Below are 21,748 nucleotides of genomic sequence, written 5' to 3'. Positions count from 1 at the left end.
TCACACGCACACACGCACGCACGCGCGAGCGCGCTAACTCAACTCCACACACGCAGAGCCGATCAGTGCAGTCAGCGCAGCGGCTGGTAATTGTATTGCTCCCTCCAAGCGGAAGGAAGGACGAGAGACAGGAAGACCGGAGAAAGAAAGAGGAGAGGAGGAGAGATATTTATATATAAAAAAAAAAAAAAACTTTGATTTTTACATTTCTTGTTTTTTTCCCTGGAGGAGGTTTCCATGACAATGACCCGGTATCGCCGATGGATTCGGTAGGACACCCGTTATCCGAGTGTTTTTTAATGCACTCTGAGCAAGAGTAGGTAAATTTTACCTTTTAATCTTATCTTTGCCTTCATCATTGAACTTATCGTAGCCACTCAGTGCACGTGTGCGCGCGCGTGTCAAAGTGTTTGTGAGTGTGTATTCTGGTATGCAGCGGAGGTGGCCCGCACCTTGTCAAGGTTGTTTCTGCTGTCAGGGAGCACGCGTTCACTACGTGCGTGCGCGTGCGTGCGTGCGTGTGTGTGTGTGTTTGCGTGTCTGCAGGATCCGGACAGCAGATAATTTTGTTGTCTTCTTTACCTGAGCGTGAGACTTACCGACAAAATCACCTGCACGCGCACGCACAGGCGCGCGCGTAGACACATAAGTAACACACTCTGTCGCTCACTTGCATGGAAACAGTTTCTTTCAGTTTCACTGTCTTCAAACACGTTGTTCTACTTTAATCCAAATTGTTCTCATGACAAAACGACGACTGGTGTCTTGCATGCGTGTGTCCACCTGCATGACTTCAAGCGCGTGCACGCGTTTGTCAAAGCTGAAAGGCGGGTAACGGGACATTGAGGGTGGAATATTAACGGGAGGACAAGGAAGAAAGGGACGAGGGAAAAGAGGAGCGGAAATGCCAGAGGAGGTAGAATTTCAGAGGGGCAGCCCAGCGTGTGGCCCTGGACGGGTTGCACACGCATGCACACGCATGCACGGTCCTGCTACCCGCCAGAGCTTTGCTCTTTTATGCGTGTGTTGAAGACACAAAAATACAGATGAACTGACAGACAGAGCGGACAGCAGTGCGCGTGTTCGTGTGCGTCACATGCAAGGTGCATTAATTGAAAATAAACTATTAGACATCGCACAGATAAACATTCAGGTAATATACCAGATTAAGCCCTTTCCCTAAGTATGCTTTTGTCTGTGGACTCTCTGCATATGAATGCGTCAATGACACTGATACTGTCAAATCTGAAATGTTCTTATTTTACTAATGCCATGATCTTATGGTAAATTTGCATAGTGACGAACATGCATGTGCAGGTAAATCCTGTGTATGTGGGCATTGCTTTACATTAATTAAAATCAGCAACATTTCAAGTGTCCTTACGGCACAAAGTCAGAGAGCTGACAGTCTAACCAGGAGTCGGTGTCGGATGATATACCGTAGATTTTCCATAACTTAACTGTAGTGATATGTTCAAGGAAAACATGCATTTGTGTGTACTTTAAAACTGTATTTTGACTGTATATCTTATATATGCAGACACCGCTTATCTGCACTGAATGTGGATTAGGTAGGGACATGTTCTAAGTAAAAAGAGCAAGTGACGAACTAATAACCATGTCTTTACCACAGAATTGCTCTTTCATCGTTTTCAGATTTGTAGGTTATGGCTCTATTTGTAACAAGTTTTTAAAATAGCTCTTTAAACATTGATAATGCAGAAATAACCAAATTAAGGGGTGTTTAATGATTAAACGGTCAGCTTTTAAATATGTGTGCCACGTTTTAAACCAGGCTCTCGATGACTTTGACATTTTGATCCGAGCAAAGACTTTTTAAACAGTCTTTCATGTTGAATGTGCAGGAGGACCGAGTGAACGCTCAGGGCAAAGTCTCGATGCATTTTCGACTGTAAGGTCTAAAACCCTGTGCACTGTGTCTGAGCAGGATTATTCTTTTGACTCCAAATCAGTCTTTTAAGAAAAAACAACCAAATTAGGTATTTAGTTTATGAAAAATATACACTTTTTAACTGATTTTCTTCATAATCGTGAAGTGTACTACGTGAGACATTATTCAGAATCGAACATGAATATATTACTGAAATTATTTTTTGACATGCCTGACAATTATTCCTAAAATGTGTTTCTTCACTTGCATGTGTTTCTGTGAGGGGGAAAAGTGACCTGGGATTGCTCACGCTATAGAAAAGACTCTGGTCCGTTCTTGCATCAGTCCGTCTGTCTGCTCTTTTATCCATCTAAGCGTTCATCCTTCCATCCACTCTTCTCTTTAAGCTGCTCTGGGTTCTCTCCTGTGCTCTTGGGGACAGCGCTCCTATAATAATTAAAATATTTGGGATAATGCTGATCATACTAATACTACTAACAATAATAACAATAAGTACCACTTAAGCTGGTAACATAAACATAACTGCATTCTCCTCATGCCCCTGTATAATTTGCGTATCATTAGGATATATTTCCGACATTGACTTTAGTGATTTTGGGGGGTTTTGTCAGTGGGTGCGAGGGAGACGGGTGGTCGTGAGAATTGCACAGCGGTCATGGAAATCTGTGGTGTGACAGATGAGGAAAAAAAACTTGAGGCAGCATAAATGTTTTCCGTCAAAATTATTTCCAATCAGTTTTTTTTGTCCAGTTTTAATTATTTTATTAATTGCTTGAAGATGTGCAAATAGAGTGATTTTGATTGGAAATATCCGTTTCATTAATGGAGTCTGAATAAATAACTGCAGGTGCATGTTTGAAATTACACACGATCACAGTGTGCCTTTGATGACAAAATTAAATCTGACCCATTAAATTCATGCATGACAGAAATGATAAATAAAATCATTTATGGTGATAGTGATTTGCTTTTTGAACACATTTAATGATTAATCGAGTGCACGGCGTGGCACTCGGTTTTTATCCTGTGACTCACGGACTGCTTATTTGATCATTTCAAGGCAGCAATGAATGTCTTTTCCAGCATATCAGCTTCTTTTTGGATTTCATGATAGTTTGTTCCTTTTTTGATTTTCAAGGTATCAAACGTAATTTAAGCAAAATGACACAATACAATTTAACTTTTGAAATGTAAAGGCCAACCGTTTTGCTCACACTTAGAATATCGGCAGCTTGTGAGATCTCCTTTTTTTGCTAAAACTCAAATAATGCAGTTTTATAATGGACAAAGTCGCTAAAAAATGAACAATAAAGTGCATTTGCTGCTCTTTAAAACACCTACGCACTTAATGAGAATGAGACATCACATAATTTGCTAAGAAACAAGAATGTTTTAAAAATCTGTCTTTTAATTCCTTTTTTGTCAGTCTCATGCAAACACTTTTTTCTCAGGTCATGAGAGAAAGAAAGCAAGAGAGAGAGAGAGAGAGGTAAAGCCGACTGCAGGGGGGACGGGGAGACCAAAGAGAGATTGCGCAAATTAAAATCCTTTTAATCTCCTTATAAAATCATTTACTTAATTCATCTGTCAAAGCATGTCAATATGTGCTGCACTGATTTGTTGGCTGTGTGTGTGTGTGTGTGTGTGTGTCAGAGCCTGTGGTTGCTTTTCCATCTGTTTGTTGTTGCTTCGTGCCTGCCTGTCCACGTAATAATTGTGCGTGAATGTGTGTGTTTGTGCGTGACCTATTGGTAGCCTGTGTAAGGTGTTCCTCCGTTTTGATGATCTGTCTGTCCATCCCTCCCTCTGGTGTGTGTGTGTGGAGATGGTTTTTGTATGGTCAGTTCCTACACACTCCAGCCACGCACACTGCAGCATCCCTCTGCTGCGCAGGGTCCGAACCCGAGAGAGAGAGAGAGAGAGAGAGATGCAATGAGGGAGAGGTGAAACGGAGGAGGGGGGGTGCATTGCTTTTGTCTGACACCAGCGTTTTGCGCTTTGGGGTCTGCTGGACACACATGTACACATGGGCGCACACATGCATGCATAAACACACACACATTTTTTGGCATCTTTTTACCTAAAGATTAAGTGAATTCTTAATAAAACCGCAGCAATACACTCATTCACACACACACGATCAAACTCAGATGCATTTTGTTTAGCTTTGATTTTAATTTTTTCTGATTTATGCTCACTATCAGTACAATGTGAGCGCATCAGAGAGTGTGTGTGTGAGAGAGAGAGAGCGTTATTGTTCAACGCTGGCCTTTATGTGTTAAAAAGAGCAGTAGAAGCGATTGTACCAGCTGTGACTCACATACAAATTCACCGCAATTAGCCATTACACCGCAGTGGTGGTGAAGCTACACACAACTGTGTGTGCCTCCGTGCGTGTGTGTGTGTGTGTGTGATTGAATCCCAAAGTGCTGATTGAGAGAGAGTGATGTATCGTAAGAGACAACGGCGCTCATCTCTTCTCATTCCTTATCCTCCCCCCGCAAACCCCCCCCCCCCCTTCCTCCCATCAGGCTGCTCGTCCTCTCCCTCCACCGCTCTCCCCTCATGTTCCATCATTCACATGCCAGAATATGCATTAATTACGATCAAATAATTTACTCTTTGATAAAGCGTTACTTTTCTGACTATCACACTGACTTCTGTCATCCAAACTTGCTTTTATGACTTCGCTACTGAAAGGTGCATAAGAAAGAGGAGGGGTCTACATACGATGTGGTGTTTCCTCTCTTTCCTCTCTCCTCTCTTTTGGGATCCGTTGTTTTTAATATATATATTTTTAATAACAATTTAGCATCGTTGTCTTCACTCCATTGGCTTCATTACATTTAAGGACAGAGGTAACGATATGATTTCAGATGGAGACAGGGCGACGTCTGCACATCAGAGCAGGAGATTAATGTGCATATACATATGTCTGTGTGCATGCGTGTGTGTGTGTGTGTGTGTGTGCGCACGCACATTAATTCTGTTGAGCTCAATGCGTTTAATGCTGCCTCTCACCAAGGGAGGAGATAGCGGAGACTGTGCCGTAAAAGAGCAGATTTAGATGGCGAGGAGCTGCATTTGTGTGTGTGTGTGTGTGCGCGCGTGTGCACGTTTGACAATATTAAGCGAATGATGCAGGTTAAGACATCTTTCGTCTGTCTTTTGTATTTTGCTTGCATGTCTCTGTCCTCCTCTGTGTCCGTAGGGAGAACCCTATGGATTGGTTGGTTGAATAGTTCAGCCCCTTTACATGCCCAACCCTTGTAAAGTATGATTAAATTGTCATTTTACAAAAGGCAAAAGAGAAAAGATACAGTAGAAAGGGCATGGACATATACAAAGGCAGAGAATGAAATGAATGACCATGGCGCTCTGAGACTGACAGTGAAATATTCCTCCTCTCTTCCTCCCATCATGCTTCATGTGTGTGCCTGATGGGGAGAGAATGACAGGCCAGCCCTCCTCCCCACCTCTCTCATTATTTTTTTCAGTTGTATTTCTCTCCCTTTTCTCCTCCGTTCTCTTGTCATTACACTTAGCATCTTACTCCATCGGATAAATTTACAAGCTCAAACAAATGTTCAAATGAACTTTATAATCACACGAATTTATCCAATTCCACGTGTGCATCTCCTCCAGATTTACTCTTATTCTTAACTGCGCTTTATATTGTCTGATAATTTGAACACAAACAAGCAAAATTACCTCTTTTAAAGCCAACAAATTGCTGCAAAAAGCATCATTTGAAATGTAAATCTAAATGTTTATTGCGACGCCATTCGTGACGTTCAAGAGGAAAATGAAACGTCATCAAATCTGTTGAGACTCGATGGTTTTCATCGCAGCACGACAGGCCGCTCTACAGTTTTCCTGTTTCTTTGCTCATTTAAGTCTCACCATTCAGCTTCGAAACAGAACTTTGCATGTGTGTACAGCATTGTGTGTGCACATATAAAACCCTACATTTGTTCGCTGCTAGAAAAGAAACGAAAAGTACGACAGGGTATTTCCCTTGTTTTAGCCTGTCTGTGCAGGTGCAGACTCAAATGACTCAAGTTGTACTTTGGAAAACAGCTGAAATTGAAATGTATTTTGCATAAGCCTTAAATAAACCATCTTGAAAAAATAAAAGACAGAAAAATGACACTTGTCACGTATTTTATAACGAAAACATGCATTTTACATAAGTGCGCACATGTCCACATTTTAATTACATACCAGTATATATTCATGTATAAAGAGCATATTTTAAAAATCCCAAACCCTTAGTGCTCACAGGATGTGCGTTCCTCCTCAAGCTGATCCGCACTTTTCTTGACCTCCGCAGATAATTCATTTCCGTTTTATCCCCGTCTTCCTTCACTATTCACCCCCCAGCACACACTCCTCCTGTCTCTCCCCACGCACCCCTCCCTCGTGGAGCTGTCACCTTTCTGCACCCGCTCAGTCCCTATTAAGGCCGACAGCCCATCTGCCGCCTGCCTCACTAACAGCTCCCGTCGCTAACGCTAACACGCACATCCTCTCACACACAAAGGGTTCTCGCTCCCCACCTGCATGTGTAGAATTTCACACACACTTGTATACAGAAATATTTATGCCCAGTGTTTGAGATGATCTGACGATCATTTGAAGTGATTCCTGCAGTACAGACACAAATGTTCACCCAATTCGGCCTCTGATTTGCAAAACTTGCATCATGAAATCACATGTATTTATTGACATTCACATTTTCAACAGTTGCCTGACCTTATGGTGCGCAGTCATGTCTCATCATCTTTTACCACCGTTGAGTCTCTGGAAAAACATCCCAAAGCAACACTTTTATTGTTAAAAACAAGTTGTATTTTGTTGTGTGTGCGTGTGTTGTGTGTGCGTTATCTATGCAGCAGTCTTTGTTAATGAAAGTATATTTAGTCATGCTTTGGGATATTTATTACATACGTGACTGGAAGACATCACACTGCCCCTGACTAAAGGGGCAATTAGGTAGGGCAGTTGCAGCCGTGTGTAGGTGTGTGTGTGTGTGTGTGTGTGTGTGTGTTGTGGCATTTACTCCCTTCAGGGATAGGTGCGTTTTGCATTAGCAAGAATGGCAACTGTCTCATCAATCACTGCATCACCATGTCACACACACACACACACACACACCTAGTCATGGTCATTCTGTTCACAGATGGGCCAGCAACACATGAGCGAGTTACTGAGCATCAGAACGACACTCACGATCATGCAACTATTGCACGCACACACAAACCCAGTCACATCCACAATATATCTCCCTGTGTGTGTGTGTGTGTGTGTGTGTGTGTGTGTGTGTGTGTGTGTGTGTGTGTGCGTGCGTGTGTGCGTGCGTGCACCGGTGGCGCTTACACGTACTGATAGGAGCGTGAAATAGGTTTGGTAGAATCACACAGGTTAATACTCTCCACATTTTTCCTTTCCTTTATGCACACTCATATAAATATTTATGATTTATTCGGTTTATGTGCACTTTTATGCTTTTTAATTCTTAAAATTAAAGGCCTGATTGATTTTATACGTATTAATATGGAACTAATACCATACATGTATTGTACTTCTCCACCCTGTACAAAACAGATTTTCCTGTTTTGAATAAAATAAGTAACAATATTAACAGCAAAATAATGTGCCGATTTGAAGTTGCCTTTCAGCCTAAATCTAATCTTTCGGAATGAATAAAGACATGAAAATATATCCGATTACCATCCCATAAGGTATAATGTAATAAAACAGAATCACTCTTTGTAATCCCTAGCCGTTTAAGTCTCTGAGTTAATGCAAATGGAAAACTGGAGAATGATTCTGTAAAATAAACAAAGCCTTTTACACATTTAGCTAAAATATACTGGATGTCATGATTTATCCCAAACTTGATCAATTGTTGTATTTTTTCCATAAAAATTACATCATATCTTCCTAGTTTGAAGGATGAAAGATGAATTTCATCATCACATTTTCTTTCTTTTTATTCATCTCTACTATTTTCTGCTGGTCGATCGGCATGTGGAAGGATTCATTTAACACACAGCTGCAAGGTACAGAAGGAGATCCAAACTAAAGCTACTGGAGGTACACTCTTCCACTGTGATGCACTCCCCCCAATAAAAAAAAAAAAGCAGTATTAAGAATTAGCTGTCTATTTCGCTTTGTGACACCGCACCCAAAGCCAATAAGTGTTTGAAGCAGCAGCAAAGTATCGATTCCTCCTATTCACCAGAGAGGAAGTAAAACCTACACATTACACACACAGGCCCTCCAACCCTCACTGAGGCGACCCCGCTCTGTGGAGGGAGGGGGGCAGGACTGTCAGACAAGTGATTGGTCCGTCTGCGCTGCCCTCACCCACACTGGGACAACGTCGCACCTACACCCAAGTTGTGTTTGTGTGACAAGCATGTGCCTATCAGTTTGTGACACGTACTGTACCGACATCCTGCTCTGTTTATTGAGTCGCTGCATCCGAGACAACAAGGAATGAGGCAGAAACAGGAAAGACAAGCAGCAAAACGGAAGCAGGTATCCAGTCCTTTAAAAAATGAAGAAATCCTGGATGGTTCGATTTGACTTTATTTGGTGTGAAAAGGTTGTCTTCAGAAGCCATTGCTTTCAGCATAAATATAACCCAAGCAGGAATTAAAACTGCAGCATTTCATAGTGAATATGCCGATAAATAATTGTCAAATTTTTAGGCACATTTTAGAAGTAGAATAATTAATTCAAGAACTTTGTTGAAAGGGACGCATTATTATTATTATAGCAGGATCATTTTATTACCAGTCTGATTCTAATCAGTCTGATTCATTTCTATTATTTTATTTATTTCATGCATCTGTAATAAACGGCTTTATACCCCAGTTGCCCTGCCTCGTCCTTCACCGATTCAGATGCAAGCCACCCTGTTAATTTTATTACAAACCCGTCCTTCTGTCCGTCTCTTGACGTCAGTGTTACGCGCTGTCCAGTAGCTTCTCTCACGCCACGTTATTTAAGTCCTCTATTTTTCAAATGGGTGATTTTGATTCTTCTTCTCCTTATCACCCCGGCAACAGTTTGTCCTGGATTTGATTGACAGGCAGCCGTCCCTCCTCTGGTGCTCTCACGTTTATATCCTCCCGGTGTGAATGACTTGTCTGAGACTAAAACTGGTAGAAGTGTTCTGGCATTAAACACAAGGAGCATCCTGATGCATGGACAGACACAGGGATGTCAAGTTCTAGTTCAAGTCACTGTCTTTCCCGTGTGCATCGGACTGTCTTGCTTTCAGCGCGCCTGTCTTTCCACGTTTTCTCACATTGCCTCTGCAGTACTTTAGTCTATCCAGTTATTAACTGATGTTCCGCTGCTGTTTTTTGTGGCCTTACGGATGAGGAAAAGCTTTGAATGCGTGGTTATAAAAGTGTCATGTGGATTAAATGCTATGTATGTCATATGTATGTTTACATATGACACTTTCTCCATTTCATTTAGTGTCACATTTATATGCCTGTTATTGCTCTCATCAGACACAAAATGTCCATTGAATATTGAATAAACTTGAGTATGTCTGAATACCATCAGTTTTACAAAGTATTGCATAATTTATTCTGAATTTAATTTAAAATGGGAATCTAGACTCTTACTTTTCACACCTGTCATTTTACTCCTTTTTTGCTCTCTTTTTTTTACCTCTCCTCTCACTCTGCCTGCAGAATGAACTTATCGAAGGGACCATTGGTGAACAGCAGCAGTGAAGATAACTCCAAGTCAGGTTATAGTAAATGCGGCGCCGGCGCCTGGAGGATGCACCAGAGCTACGATCCACTAGAGGCCAACCGCATGAGAGACGCACATGCCCTCTACAACCCCAGGTGAGATGAAAGGATGAGAGTGCCACAGGCACAGACAAACAGACCGAAAGAAGGAGAGAGAGAGAGAAAAGTGAAAAAGAACCTGTGAATTTAAGTTCAACTTCACACAAAAACACACTTGACCTCTACAAACCTCAGATAAAAGAGAAACAAAAGTATTTTTAGACAAAAGCTAGCATTTTTTGTGGCCGCTTGGGCGTGTGTGTGTGTGTGTGAGACAGAGAGAGACAAATTTTGGAGAGGAAACATTCCTTTGATCTAATAAAATGTTACTTTTATTTTCATTTTCCGAACTGTGATAACTCTAATTTCCTAATTACACAGCAGAAGGCTACGTGTTCAAACTGGAGTATACTTGACATTTTTCCGTGACAACGTGATTCCATCAGTCTTCTTCCACAGAAGCTGCTCTGCTTTGGCGTCAACAACATTCAGGAGTCCAGATTATCAGACAGTTAGTCTAAAAAAATTACCCTTAGTGTGGGATCGCTATGGTTACACATTATTATACATCTCACTCAATGATTTGGGATTATTATTCACCAGGCGAAGACTTGTTCACGCAGTGGCTGTGTCAAGCTCTGGTCCATAGAGATGGAATAATTGCACATTTAGTTTTATGCCCAAAGGAAGATTTACTCATTTTGAAATGATAATGACTGAATAACCATTTATATATGGTATATAATATGTCGACTTTACCGATGGCACTACCTTGTTTTAAGTTTTACAAGCTCAAGGACAACTCAGTAGTGCAAATGCATCACAGCACAGTCTTCAATTCATATCATTTGTTGAAGGACAGTCCCTCTTACCATAGCAGTTGTCCCCCATGCCATCTGCATGTGCAGCAAAGCATGAAACGCTCAAACCAAAGCCACATTTCACTTTAAAGTTCTCCAGTGATAACCAGTTTTAAGGCTTGTGTTGATTGAGGAAGGTGAAACTGGAAGCTGCCACGGTCCAACTTTAGAAAATAAACTCTAAATATGCTGTTTGTTTCATGTAAAAAAAAAAAAAAAAAAACAGGAATTGTGTGACGCATGAAACATTGAGGCACGTCTCCCTCTCTTCACATCCTTACTTCCTTTCTGCCACGTCTTCCTTCCTGCTTTTAATCATTGTAAGTTTGTCTGGGATAAGAGTTAGAGCCACATGCCCAGATTGCAAAACTGTAATTTTAAGTATGCGTTTTGTATATAATTAGCATAATGCATGCGTATCGCACTATTATATGGAAATGAGCGCAGCCGTGAGAAAATGTGCTTTCTACTCTTTGTTTATATTACATTTAGATCTTTTCACCCGAGCGTCGAGTCACCGATCTGACTTCGTAGCGAAGGTGCCACGAAGACTTAGTATTGATGAATAAGAACAGATTTGGATAAACAGCACAGTGTTCTTACTGTTGTGATAAATGGTTATTATCATGTATTCAACTGTTATTACTTTTGTGTTATTGCAACCAATTAATGCGTGTGTGTGTGTGTGTGTGTGTGCCTATATACAATATAGACTAGAAGTCTTAGTCCAATAGGATTTCAGGGTTAGTCTGGGTCAAGACAATTAGAGGTCTGGCAAGCCATTCTCACACAGACTCAGCCAATCATGAAGAGGAGTTTTACGAGCACAGTATGAATTTGTGTGCGTGGCGGACAGTCAAGTCTAATGATGAGAGGAGTAAAGGAGGCACGCCACTGCTTGAGGTCTAACATTACAACACACAGATGTACATATACACACAGCAGTTACAGTATTCACCTGAAAACATTATTTCTACTGCAGTAGTGTGTGTTTTTGTTTCAACTGGCAAAACTTTGACTCAGAGGCAACACAACAATATTCTATCTTTGTCTGCTGAAGCTTCCAACTTAACAATTCATCCTCAGACTTCATTTACTTCAGTGTAATGTTACGAATAATACGATACGATATACTGTATATATCATTAGTAATTAATAATTAATGAGACCCAAAACCAATATTTGGAACATTTAAGGGCAGTTTACCATACTAAGTACTTAATACTGTAACTGCTGCCAATTTATTCATTTAAAATAAAAAAATATCTTCTAAATTACAGCAGATAGATATCTGATAATAAGCCATATGATTAATCAGACAGTCCCCAACCACAATGGCTCTTTTTCACAGGAGACGCTTTCGGAAAAGCATAAGAGTTGATAAGATTAATAATAATAAGTGTGATCTATTAAAATGTCCCAGTTAGCCATGACAGCGTGACAAGCATGCCGAGTCTGAATGGGCATGAGCCAATATTAAACCTCCTCCTGTGACATTTGAAAATGTCTGAAAAATAGCATGAAAGAAAATGACTAATTAGATATTTGATAGTAAAAAGAGTCACCTCAACTCGCACATACTAATACATACATGTTTTTGTCTTATATTCATATCTACACACATGCAGTATTAGATTACGTGATCACTCAAGGATATCTGGCCTCTAATCATTTTTATGGGATTTAAACACTTCATTAATATACTGAGTCTCACATATACACACACATATGTACACATCTCCAGTTTAAATGCTATTAAATGATATTTAAATACAAGTAGCCCTATAGAATATTAAATGGCTTCTGATGGCTTTCACTTCAAAACATATCCGCATCAGAAGAAAGTACTAATTGTTTTTGGAGATCTGCAGGTGGACATCGACAATAATATTCTTATTTTTATTTAGGTCATCAAACCATGGGAATGTGATTAATGTCAGGCAGACGGGGTGTGCTTGACTACACACACACACACACAATGCTGTAAACTGAGCCCAATGTAATCATAATGATAAAGCAGATTGCCTTAACACACAGATGGGCCTTCCAACAGCTCTCTCTCTTTCTGTGTGTGTGTGTGTGTGTGTGTGTGTGTGTGTGTGTACAACGCTGATTGGATTGCAGATTTATAGAAGAGGATTAGTGCTGGAGCAGAGAGAGAGAGAGAGAGAGAGAGAGAGGGGGGGGGGGGGGGCAGACACTAGCCTCTCATTAATTTCCACCCCCATCACCTCAGCTCGCCTTATTCTCAGTTATGGATACAAACATACAAACACAGTTAAGATGCTGCATCCATGCTTACTTAAAGTTTCACACCAAATTGCTATTTACATTTTTATTTCACCAATAAAGTACATGATGACAATATCAGATCATTCATTCTGCCACAGTTTACAGGACGAAGGGCATGAAAAGGAAACAAGATGTAATGTTTTTAATTAGTGTGTAATGCATGAAACTGAATGCCGATAGTCTGACGTAGAAGTCAGTCATAGACGACCAAATAGGGAAAGTGTCAAAAAGGCGCAGGCAGACCGGTGAGAGACAGAAAGAGATGGAAAGACGGTGGGCACTCCAGCAAACCTGATTATGACCGGATGTGAATTAGATTCCCTAACAGATGGTCCAGGAGCAAGGCTGTAAGGTGCATCAGCCAGCAGCTAAAGGAGGGGGGGTGAGGAGTGCAAGGGGAGTGAGAGGGAAGTTCAGGCGAGGAGGCAGAGGGGACAGCAGCTGGTAACAAAACGGATCCATTCCATTCAAGACGCACAGCAGCATAACGTGTTTATAAGGCCGGGCCTCCTCCTCGAATGTTTGAATATACAATTGACTAAAATGTCAGGAAATGCATTTTAACTCATGTTCCATCCATTTCCCTGTCTACTTATTCCAGTATCTGTAATGGAATGAAAGTGAAAGTAATTGCGGTCCTTTCAGTTTCCTGAATGTGTCGTTTGAAGAATTGATGGATATTGATCACTGATTTGACAATGGAGCAGAATTTGGCCTATTCAGTGCAGATATTCTTATTTTTTTCCAGCTGCTGTGCATTATTTTATTGTACATACTCTAGCTCTGCCTATCTCTCTCTCTCTCTCTCTCACTGTGATTGATAGGTGTAAATCACCACAATCCTTTAGTGACAGCCCAATTTCCCCAAATCTGATCTGCTTAAAGAATGCAGCTTTTACACTCCTCCCCTCTCCTCGCCTCGCCTGTCCTATCCTTCCCTGCATTTCATTTTATCCTGTATTCCTTCATTCTCTCAGATAAAGTTCCCCATAACTTCACGCTCGCCTCTCTTTAGCAGTTTGCACTCTTTCTCCTGTTGCCTCATTTTCCGTCTCTCTCATCCTCCCTTCCTCTACCTCCCTCCCATGTCACATTTTAAAGCCCTGTCATATTTGCTTGGGTGGAAATCCTCTTTGACCATCTGCGTAATAAAATGTGTTTTTAATCCGATATGGGGATACTTTAATATTTTAAAACACCTTTTTATTATACCTTTGGGTGATTCTATTTGATATGGTCGCTTATATAAGAGAGAGAGCGCGCATAGGAGAGGTGTGTGTATTGCTGTACATAAATGATCGAATGTGTGTGTGTGTGTGTGTGTAAGCATGTGTGGATGCCACAACGGCAAGTGTCAGGAAGTGTTTGGAAGGCTGTTGCACCCCGAATGCTTGGTGATGACACTGCTAATCCACACACACACACACGCACACACATAGAAAGCGAGACCAACACTCACCTTGATAAATGACCTTTCTTTTATAAAGGAACCAGCCGATGATGTATTTCCCTTTAACCTCCGAGCAAACATTACCTGTAAATATCACATGAAAAAAGCATTACGTTTCCATCACACTGTTGTGAAAATTATGTAAGCTAATTAAATATTTACATATAAATTGTTCATTCTATCATTTTCATGAAAAGAAGGATGAGTATTTTATCCTATAAATGGTTTATCTTAAAAGCGACTGCATTCACTAATTTAATTGATTTCCATTCTTCAGGCTTTCCATTAAGAGGCTGGAGGTCACTACAAGTACATGTTATGCAATTTAGTGTTTCCAGTCCCAAAACAGAGCTGAACCACACATCTAATTTGTAGTGATTTATGTATTTGATTATTTAGCAGATACAGACTCGAATATAACAGACTAACTGGGAACTACACCCCTTATGTGCCAGATGTTCAAGAGGTTTTAAGTACTGCTCTTATAGTAGAATAGTAGGCAATCACCTTACAACACACAGCAGATAGAGAGAGAGAGCGAGAGAGAGACATGCTGACAAAGATAGCGCCTGGCAGCAACACACTTATCAGCCACTGCTTCACAAGAAAATGACCTAAATCATCAAGATTTCCATCTGACACACTCTTAAGCACACGAGCGCGCACACACACACTCACACAGACAGACAGACACACACACACAGTTACATGAACATGCTCAGCCTCTTCACATCACAGTCAGCCTCTCACATCACAATCATTCTTCTATGCAAGCAAATAGAATTCCCTCCAAAATGTTTTGTACATAATCACTTTTTGTGACAAAGGAAGAAGTAAATGAACCATTTTCAACAGCAGCACTGCACAATGGTTGACGTCACATGACGCACATTGATATTGCCAGACTCGACATGATATTCCTGAATAGTTTGCAGGCACATAATTCTTAATCAATCATGTTTGGCTGAGTCTCCCCTGTGTGTGCTACCTCCCACTGTTTATCCATTCACATCTACAGTTTGTGGCAACATATTAGTATAAAAAGAAAAGAAAAAAAGGGTGCATGAGCACGCGGCGACCAGCAGCAGACTACAGTTAGAAAGTGTAACTGCTGTAAACCAAATTGCCCTCTGAGGGACAAAATCAATAAAAAGTATTTAGTATTAGTATTAGTGTGTTTTTGCATGAACCTCACAAACCCCAGGATGCATTATAATAGCTTAAGCCCCACTAGCGCGCCTTTGAAAATCCCACCTGATTCATTTAACACCTGTGCATGTGTCTATGGATAGTTACGTGCAAATAAATTAAATTCATACATGGAAGAAGTCTCTAAACACACTCGCCGGCAGATGCATATATAGCCAGTAATATAGACACACACACACACACACACACACACACACATACATATTTTCCTCTCCTCTGCCAGTCTTAACTGCCTGACAGCCCATTGGGCAGAATGTGTTTTAGCCATTATCACATTGATTGTATGTAATCAGGGGTTTATTCTGCAGCCAATGAAGTGAATTACAGGTTTCCTGCCCGACTAACACTGTAACAATTGATCTGCTCCCTGGTGTGTGTGTGTGGATGACAGTGTGTGGATGCATACAAAAGGCAGTGAAGCAATGATAGTGTGTTTGCGTAGAAAAGGCAGAGGCAACATAAAAGTGAGAGCTTGAGACCTAAAGATGGGGTGAGAGAGAGCTCAGTAGGAGGGAGAGTAGTTTAGATTGGCTGTCACAGCATGAATTTTTATTTTTTATTTTATTTATTTTACCCTCTAAAGAAAACTGTAATCACAGATACCGGTACACTGAGTCTTTTACACACACACACACACACACCATGCATGCACACCAACTCTACTACAACATACAGATTATGTTCTCTGGATTTCCCTGCCTTTAAGTGATGCAGACACTTCACACAATGGACAGATTTTATTACTTACCGACAAAGTGGTTTGCACGAATAAGAGCTTTGTTGTGTTTTTATGTTTGTTTTTTTATTCAGTAATGTGCCCACCAGGAAACAGAATTTGTATTTGCTGCGAGTGTTCACGCTCATATTTATTCACTTTGATACAGTGTCTGTGGCTGAGAGGTCAAATTCACGTGTGTGTGTGTGTTTACACACAGTGCACGGATCGGACCAACAAGCTGACAAGCAGTTCAACGACCCTCCAAAGATAGGACAGTGTAAAGAAGAGAGTAAAATACAGACAAAAATAGAGCAAAGAAATGGAAATAAGCTGGAATGTGACAGCTGAAAAAGCAATTCTGATTATTGATTAAATCATTCTATTCATTTGACTATGGAAATGGAAATGCAATCCAGTTCCTGCCCCGACTCGATTCTTTCATCCAGTGTATTTTCTTTTCCGGAGTCCACCCTTCCTTCACTTTCCCAAAGCATCGGCGTATCATCGAGATAGAATTGTGAGGGGTTTTCTCCCTCTCTTTTTTCTTTTTGCTTATTGGACTGTGTGTTCTTATCAGCATTGAGAGCACAATGCTTGGTGTGATGGAAAGGTATTAGCCAAACCGCAGCAGCTACGTTGTCAGCACTTCTTCCCTCGCCATCTCTATTGCTACCACTTCTCTTTCCTCTGTCGTCTTATCCTCCTCTTCTCATTTTTATCACTTTTTCCAGAGTTGGTTTCAAAAAAAATTGTCAGGCCAGTGAGATGTATTCTTTCTCTGGACATTCATGTCCTGAAGTTCATCAAATGTATTCAATCTCAACAGAATAACATGATTTTAAAACAGGTGTGATTGGTAGAATAAAATATAAGGGCTAAATCACATTTAATCGTTTGATGTTCCTCACATTTACATCGTACTTTATTAGATTTTAACCCCACAGTGCAATTGCTTAGAAATAAATTCATAACAAGATGATGTGATAATAAATGATATGATAAATAATAGTAAACTGACGGCTATCTTAACCTCTAATTTGGTAACAGTAGATGGACTCTCCTCTCCTCTCCTCTCCAGGGAAACAGTTTGGAATTGTTTGAGGATCAGTTTGTGTTTATGGCGATGACCTCGCGAGGCAGTTGCACAAAGATTGTCCATAATAAGAGTGCGAACACTCACAAAACTACAGAGTCGAGGAGTGCACTATAAAGAGCAGAGAGCCACCGAGCGATCGGTTGTTGTAATACAATGATTGTATGTTTGTCCCTGCCAGTTGTCAAAGTGCTGCATCAGCCCACTGCTCTAATGACAGCTTGTCTTACCAGAGCAGCCCACCTTCCTTCAAAACAGTCACAGAAAGACTCTTTTTCTGCATCTTTACCATTTTTTTTTAAAGACATGATACAATTCCTTCTGTGGTCCTCTCGCCATGGATCCAAATATTTATCTCTCTTTCATGAGTCACTTTGGCTACAAAAAGTACGAAATGGGAAAAAGAAGAAGAAAAGAAATAGGAACAAAGATGAAATGACAGGGATTGAGGGGGAAATGGAGACACGGGAAGGTGGTAATCTTTCTGGTGTGTGTGTGTGTCATTCTCCCTCTGTGAGGAACAGGTAAATAGGCCTCTTGAATATTTGATGTCTGCAGGAACTAAACAGCCACTTTTGTTCCCTTATTCTGGCTATTTGTGAAACACTGTCGTATCCAGTTGGTGTCACAAACACTGCATGTCTTGCCACTCTTTTATAAATACTAAAGTTTAAAAGTTTCAATATGAATTAAATACTTGTATCATTAACAATGAATCGAGTCGTATTTTGAAAGAGTGTTCTCCAATTTTTGTTCGATGATGTATTTAAAATGAAATTAAATTCTACCCATCTATTTGTTAGATAAAAACATCCGACCTAACCGATAATTACTTTCTTAATGAAGTTCATTGTGATTATGTATATGGGACAAATTGCACAGTGTATTAAATCATAAAATAACCCGTTTCCCACAACGGAGCTAATCATAGGTGCTAAAACTAAAATCTGATTACCGTTACTCTTTGTGTTCTACTGTCATCATTTTGTAAACCTCTGCTCACAAAACAGTCTTTATGTGGCGTCAAAACATACAGAATTGCTGAAAAAAAGAATTAAGCCCAGCCTTTCACATTCTCTCCCTCCACACTCATCTGAAGAGCAGACACGCACAATAAGACTGCTCTTTCAGCACTGAGCAATCGTTACATAGCGCCATAATTATACTGATAACATACATACATAAATGCATTCAACCTTTCGCTTGGCACAGCACACTGGCTATGATTTCTTAATCTTCTTTCCTCTTCTCTTCTCTTCTCTGCATGCATGTCTTTTTTATTCTTTTTATTCCTCCCCCTTCGACTGCCATTATTTTTCATTTATAAGCAGAGAGAGAGAGAGAGAGAGAGAGAGAGTGAGAGAGAGCACAGAAAATATATGAGCGGGTGAAAAAGACGATAGAGGAAAAAGAGAGCCTGAGCAAAGAGGAGGAAAGGAAAGAAGGGAGAGAGAAACAGATGAAAAACACCTTTAGATCTTTTGCCACTTAAACGTATTCACTTAATGGTACTCAGAGGGATTGATGGAAAGGAGAGGGCACAAAAGAGCATAAAGAGTGAAAAAGGAGAGATTAAATCATCGCCATCACATCACCTACTTTAATGGGTCCACTCTCTTTTTCCTCTCTTCAATGTGTTTCTCTCCCTCTGCTCGAACAGACAAGCCCAGTGTCGGACCTCTCATCACCCGTTCTCACATTCCCATTGATTTCCTCCTTGCTTATTCCAGCACCCTGTAGGTGTTTCTGTCACTTTAACTCCTCAGAATATCTCGTCATCACCTCCTCTGCTTGATCCAGATTTGTGCCCCCCCCCCCCCCCCCACGGCAAACTAAAGTCATTCCTGAGCATTAAATGTCTTAATTTATTTGGCATTGGTGAATACCATTTATAGAGTTACTGATTTGGAAGGGCCTGCAGGAAGGGAGAAGGAGGGAAGAAGTGTTGGTGAGAATAAAGAACATGATTGGGGTGTATTATAAATGAAGTGGACTGCAAAAATATCTGATAAAAAAGCATTTTGCCAGGTACATGTTTAACTTGAGGAAGAGAACAGCTTTGTCTGTAGGTTGGCTATTTGTCATTGAAGCCAACTCGTCTTTCTTACTCTGTCTCTGGCTCGCCGTCTGCCTGCCTACCTGTTTTCCCATCTGTATCCATCCCCTTACCCCCTTCCCTATTTTCCCTCTCCGTCAAGGCGCTGTCTACGTTTTATGGCTCCCTGTAGAACAGGGATTTTTTACAGGCTGACTGGACTTCAGAAGCCCCTCGTTTAGCAGCATCCTGCCTTAATTAAAAAACCCTTTTGTGCTTTCTGCCTTTAACAATGAAATGGTAGAGAAGGGAGGAGGACAGGGTTAGAGAAATAGAGTGATAATGCATAAAGAAAGAGGGAGTGCAAAGAGATTGAGTTAGAGAGAGATTGCATTGAATGGGAAGTGATAGGGAGACAGGCAGATAGATACTAAGGTAGACAAAGGGAGGGATGGAGAGATATGGACAGGGAGAAGATAGCTGTTAATTACAACTGCCATTAACAAGACACCAGTCGGCCTCCTCAGGGAAAGGAGGGAGGAAACGTTGGAGAGATGAAGAGAAGGCAACAAGAAGAAGGGAGTGACAGCAGAGACACACAAAGGATGAGGATAGGAATGCTGTAATACTTTTCAAACTTTGGTATTTACTAACTTCCTTTTCCGTATCTGTTAGTTGGTACCTGATTGTGAGCACGTATGAAAGGAATCTGTGTGCATGTGTGTGTGAGAGGGAGGCTGTCTTTGGGATGACTGAGCAGCAGAGAGGCTGCTTACTGATTACCTTCGTGTAGAACAAGCTGCTATTGACTGCAGAGTGACGGATGACCGTCTGCTCCATGTATGTGCATGTGTTTGTGCGAGTCTCTGTAGTAGAGAACCACACACACACATATATTTCTCTACCACTGTTTTACACACTGTTCTGTTGGTGAACCATAGTCTGAGTATTTTTTTGTGTTTGGGGATATATTTTTCCTGCTGCTCTGCATAATTCCTTCAATTTCTCCCATGAAAATGATCAGAAATGTGGTAATAAACGAGTGACAGGAACAGCAGACCAAATTATTTCGTATCAGACTTTCAGAAAAAAAATGTATTTCCTTCAGTGTATCTCTTTATCATCTACTTTAACTTGTCCCTTCTTCTACTCCTGTCCTCACTCAACTTTTCTGTATTAATGTACATAATTTCCTCACATTTTAAACATGGCTTTTTCATGTAATACTTCCAACCTCTTCTTCTTCTTCTGTCTGTTCCGATCTCATGCCCTCAGGCTTCTCTGCAGAATGTCCAGTAAGGAGCGACACCTTGAGTCCAACTGTCCAACCTCTTACATAAAGACTGAACCGTCTAGTCCCGCCTCCCTGACTGACAGTCTGAACCATCATTCCCCTGGTGGCTCCAGTGACGCCTCAGGCTCCTATTCGTCCACGATGAACGGCCACCCTAATGGCTTAGACTCTCCGAGCCTTTACGGCTCTAACACGGGGCCCCTGGGTCCCGCCGGCGGCCCCGGATCAAAGCGCTATGAGGACTGTTCTTCAACTATTGGCGAAGATTCACAGATTAAATGCGAGTACATGTTGAATTCGATGCCGAAGAGGCTGTGTCTGGTGTGTGGAGACATTGCGTCAGGATACCACTATGGAGTGGCATCCTGTGAAGCTTGCAAGGCCTTCTTCAAACGCACCATCCAAGGTTGGCTTCCATTTTGACTTTGTCTTATTATCTCTGTATGTTATCAGCAATCAACATGTTTGATTTTGTTTTGCCTGTAACTGCGTTCGTGCGATGCTTTGGTTTTAGTGGCTCTATTTTACCACGCTTTCTTTCCTGATTAATATTTGTTAAAAACTTTAGACAGCGCAATAAACTCAAGTCTATTTTGTGCTCGCCTGCCATGTCGACAGGTTGTAAAAGCTGCCCAATTATTTTAATTTGTTCACATTTCAGTTAATGGAGTTGTGATACTGCATTAAATGTCATCAAGTCATCACAAATAATTTGCTGGCTGAGGTGACACATCAGGAGTGTTTTGCATTTGAACAAGGCAGTTTTTATAAGCATTGCACGCATAGTATGTACATTAGATACTATGATTCTTTTTTAAATATGTGGACTCTCATAAACTGCACTCTGTCACACCTGAGCCCTTACTAAATCCAGGACATGTGTTAAAAAGCCCAAGGCCAATGCAGAGCCTATATTTTTATTTAGTACATGTATCCTCCTTGTTCTGCTAAATGAGCCACCAGGACACCCAGTGAGTCTATTTTTCCCCCTGTCCTTCACCATTTCTCACCCTGTCATGCATGTACACACTCACAATTTAGCATCCAATCAGATTCATGCATATA

General features: G+C 40.9%; 1 protein-coding gene across 2 annotated transcripts in view; it reads left to right on the top strand.

Annotated features, from left to right (window-relative positions):
- Positions 1 to 260: 260 nt before the first annotated feature.
- Positions 261 to 21,748, top strand: part of esrrga (estrogen-related receptor gamma a) — a 57,162-nt gene continuing 35,674 nt past the window's right edge. Inside the window, exons 1-3 of one of the 2 annotated variants that reach the window (XM_068758006.1) lie at positions 261 to 316; positions 9,631 to 9,789; positions 20,665 to 21,089. In XM_068758006.1, coding sequence (XP_068614107.1) covers positions 261 to 316; positions 9,631 to 9,789; positions 20,665 to 21,089 — 640 coding nt within the window. Of the gene's footprint in view, positions 317 to 9,630; positions 9,790 to 20,664; positions 21,090 to 21,748 lie in introns of those variants that run through there. The other variant, XM_068758643.1, reaches the window with a different exon arrangement.

The sequence above is a fragment of the Brachionichthys hirsutus genome, chromosome 1, assembly GCF_040956055.1.
Source record: "Brachionichthys hirsutus isolate HB-005 chromosome 1, CSIRO-AGI_Bhir_v1, whole genome shotgun sequence".
Classification (NCBI taxonomy): Eukaryota; Metazoa; Chordata; class Actinopteri; order Lophiiformes; family Brachionichthyidae; genus Brachionichthys; species Brachionichthys hirsutus.
This window is presented reverse-complemented; position numbering and strand designations above follow the sequence as displayed.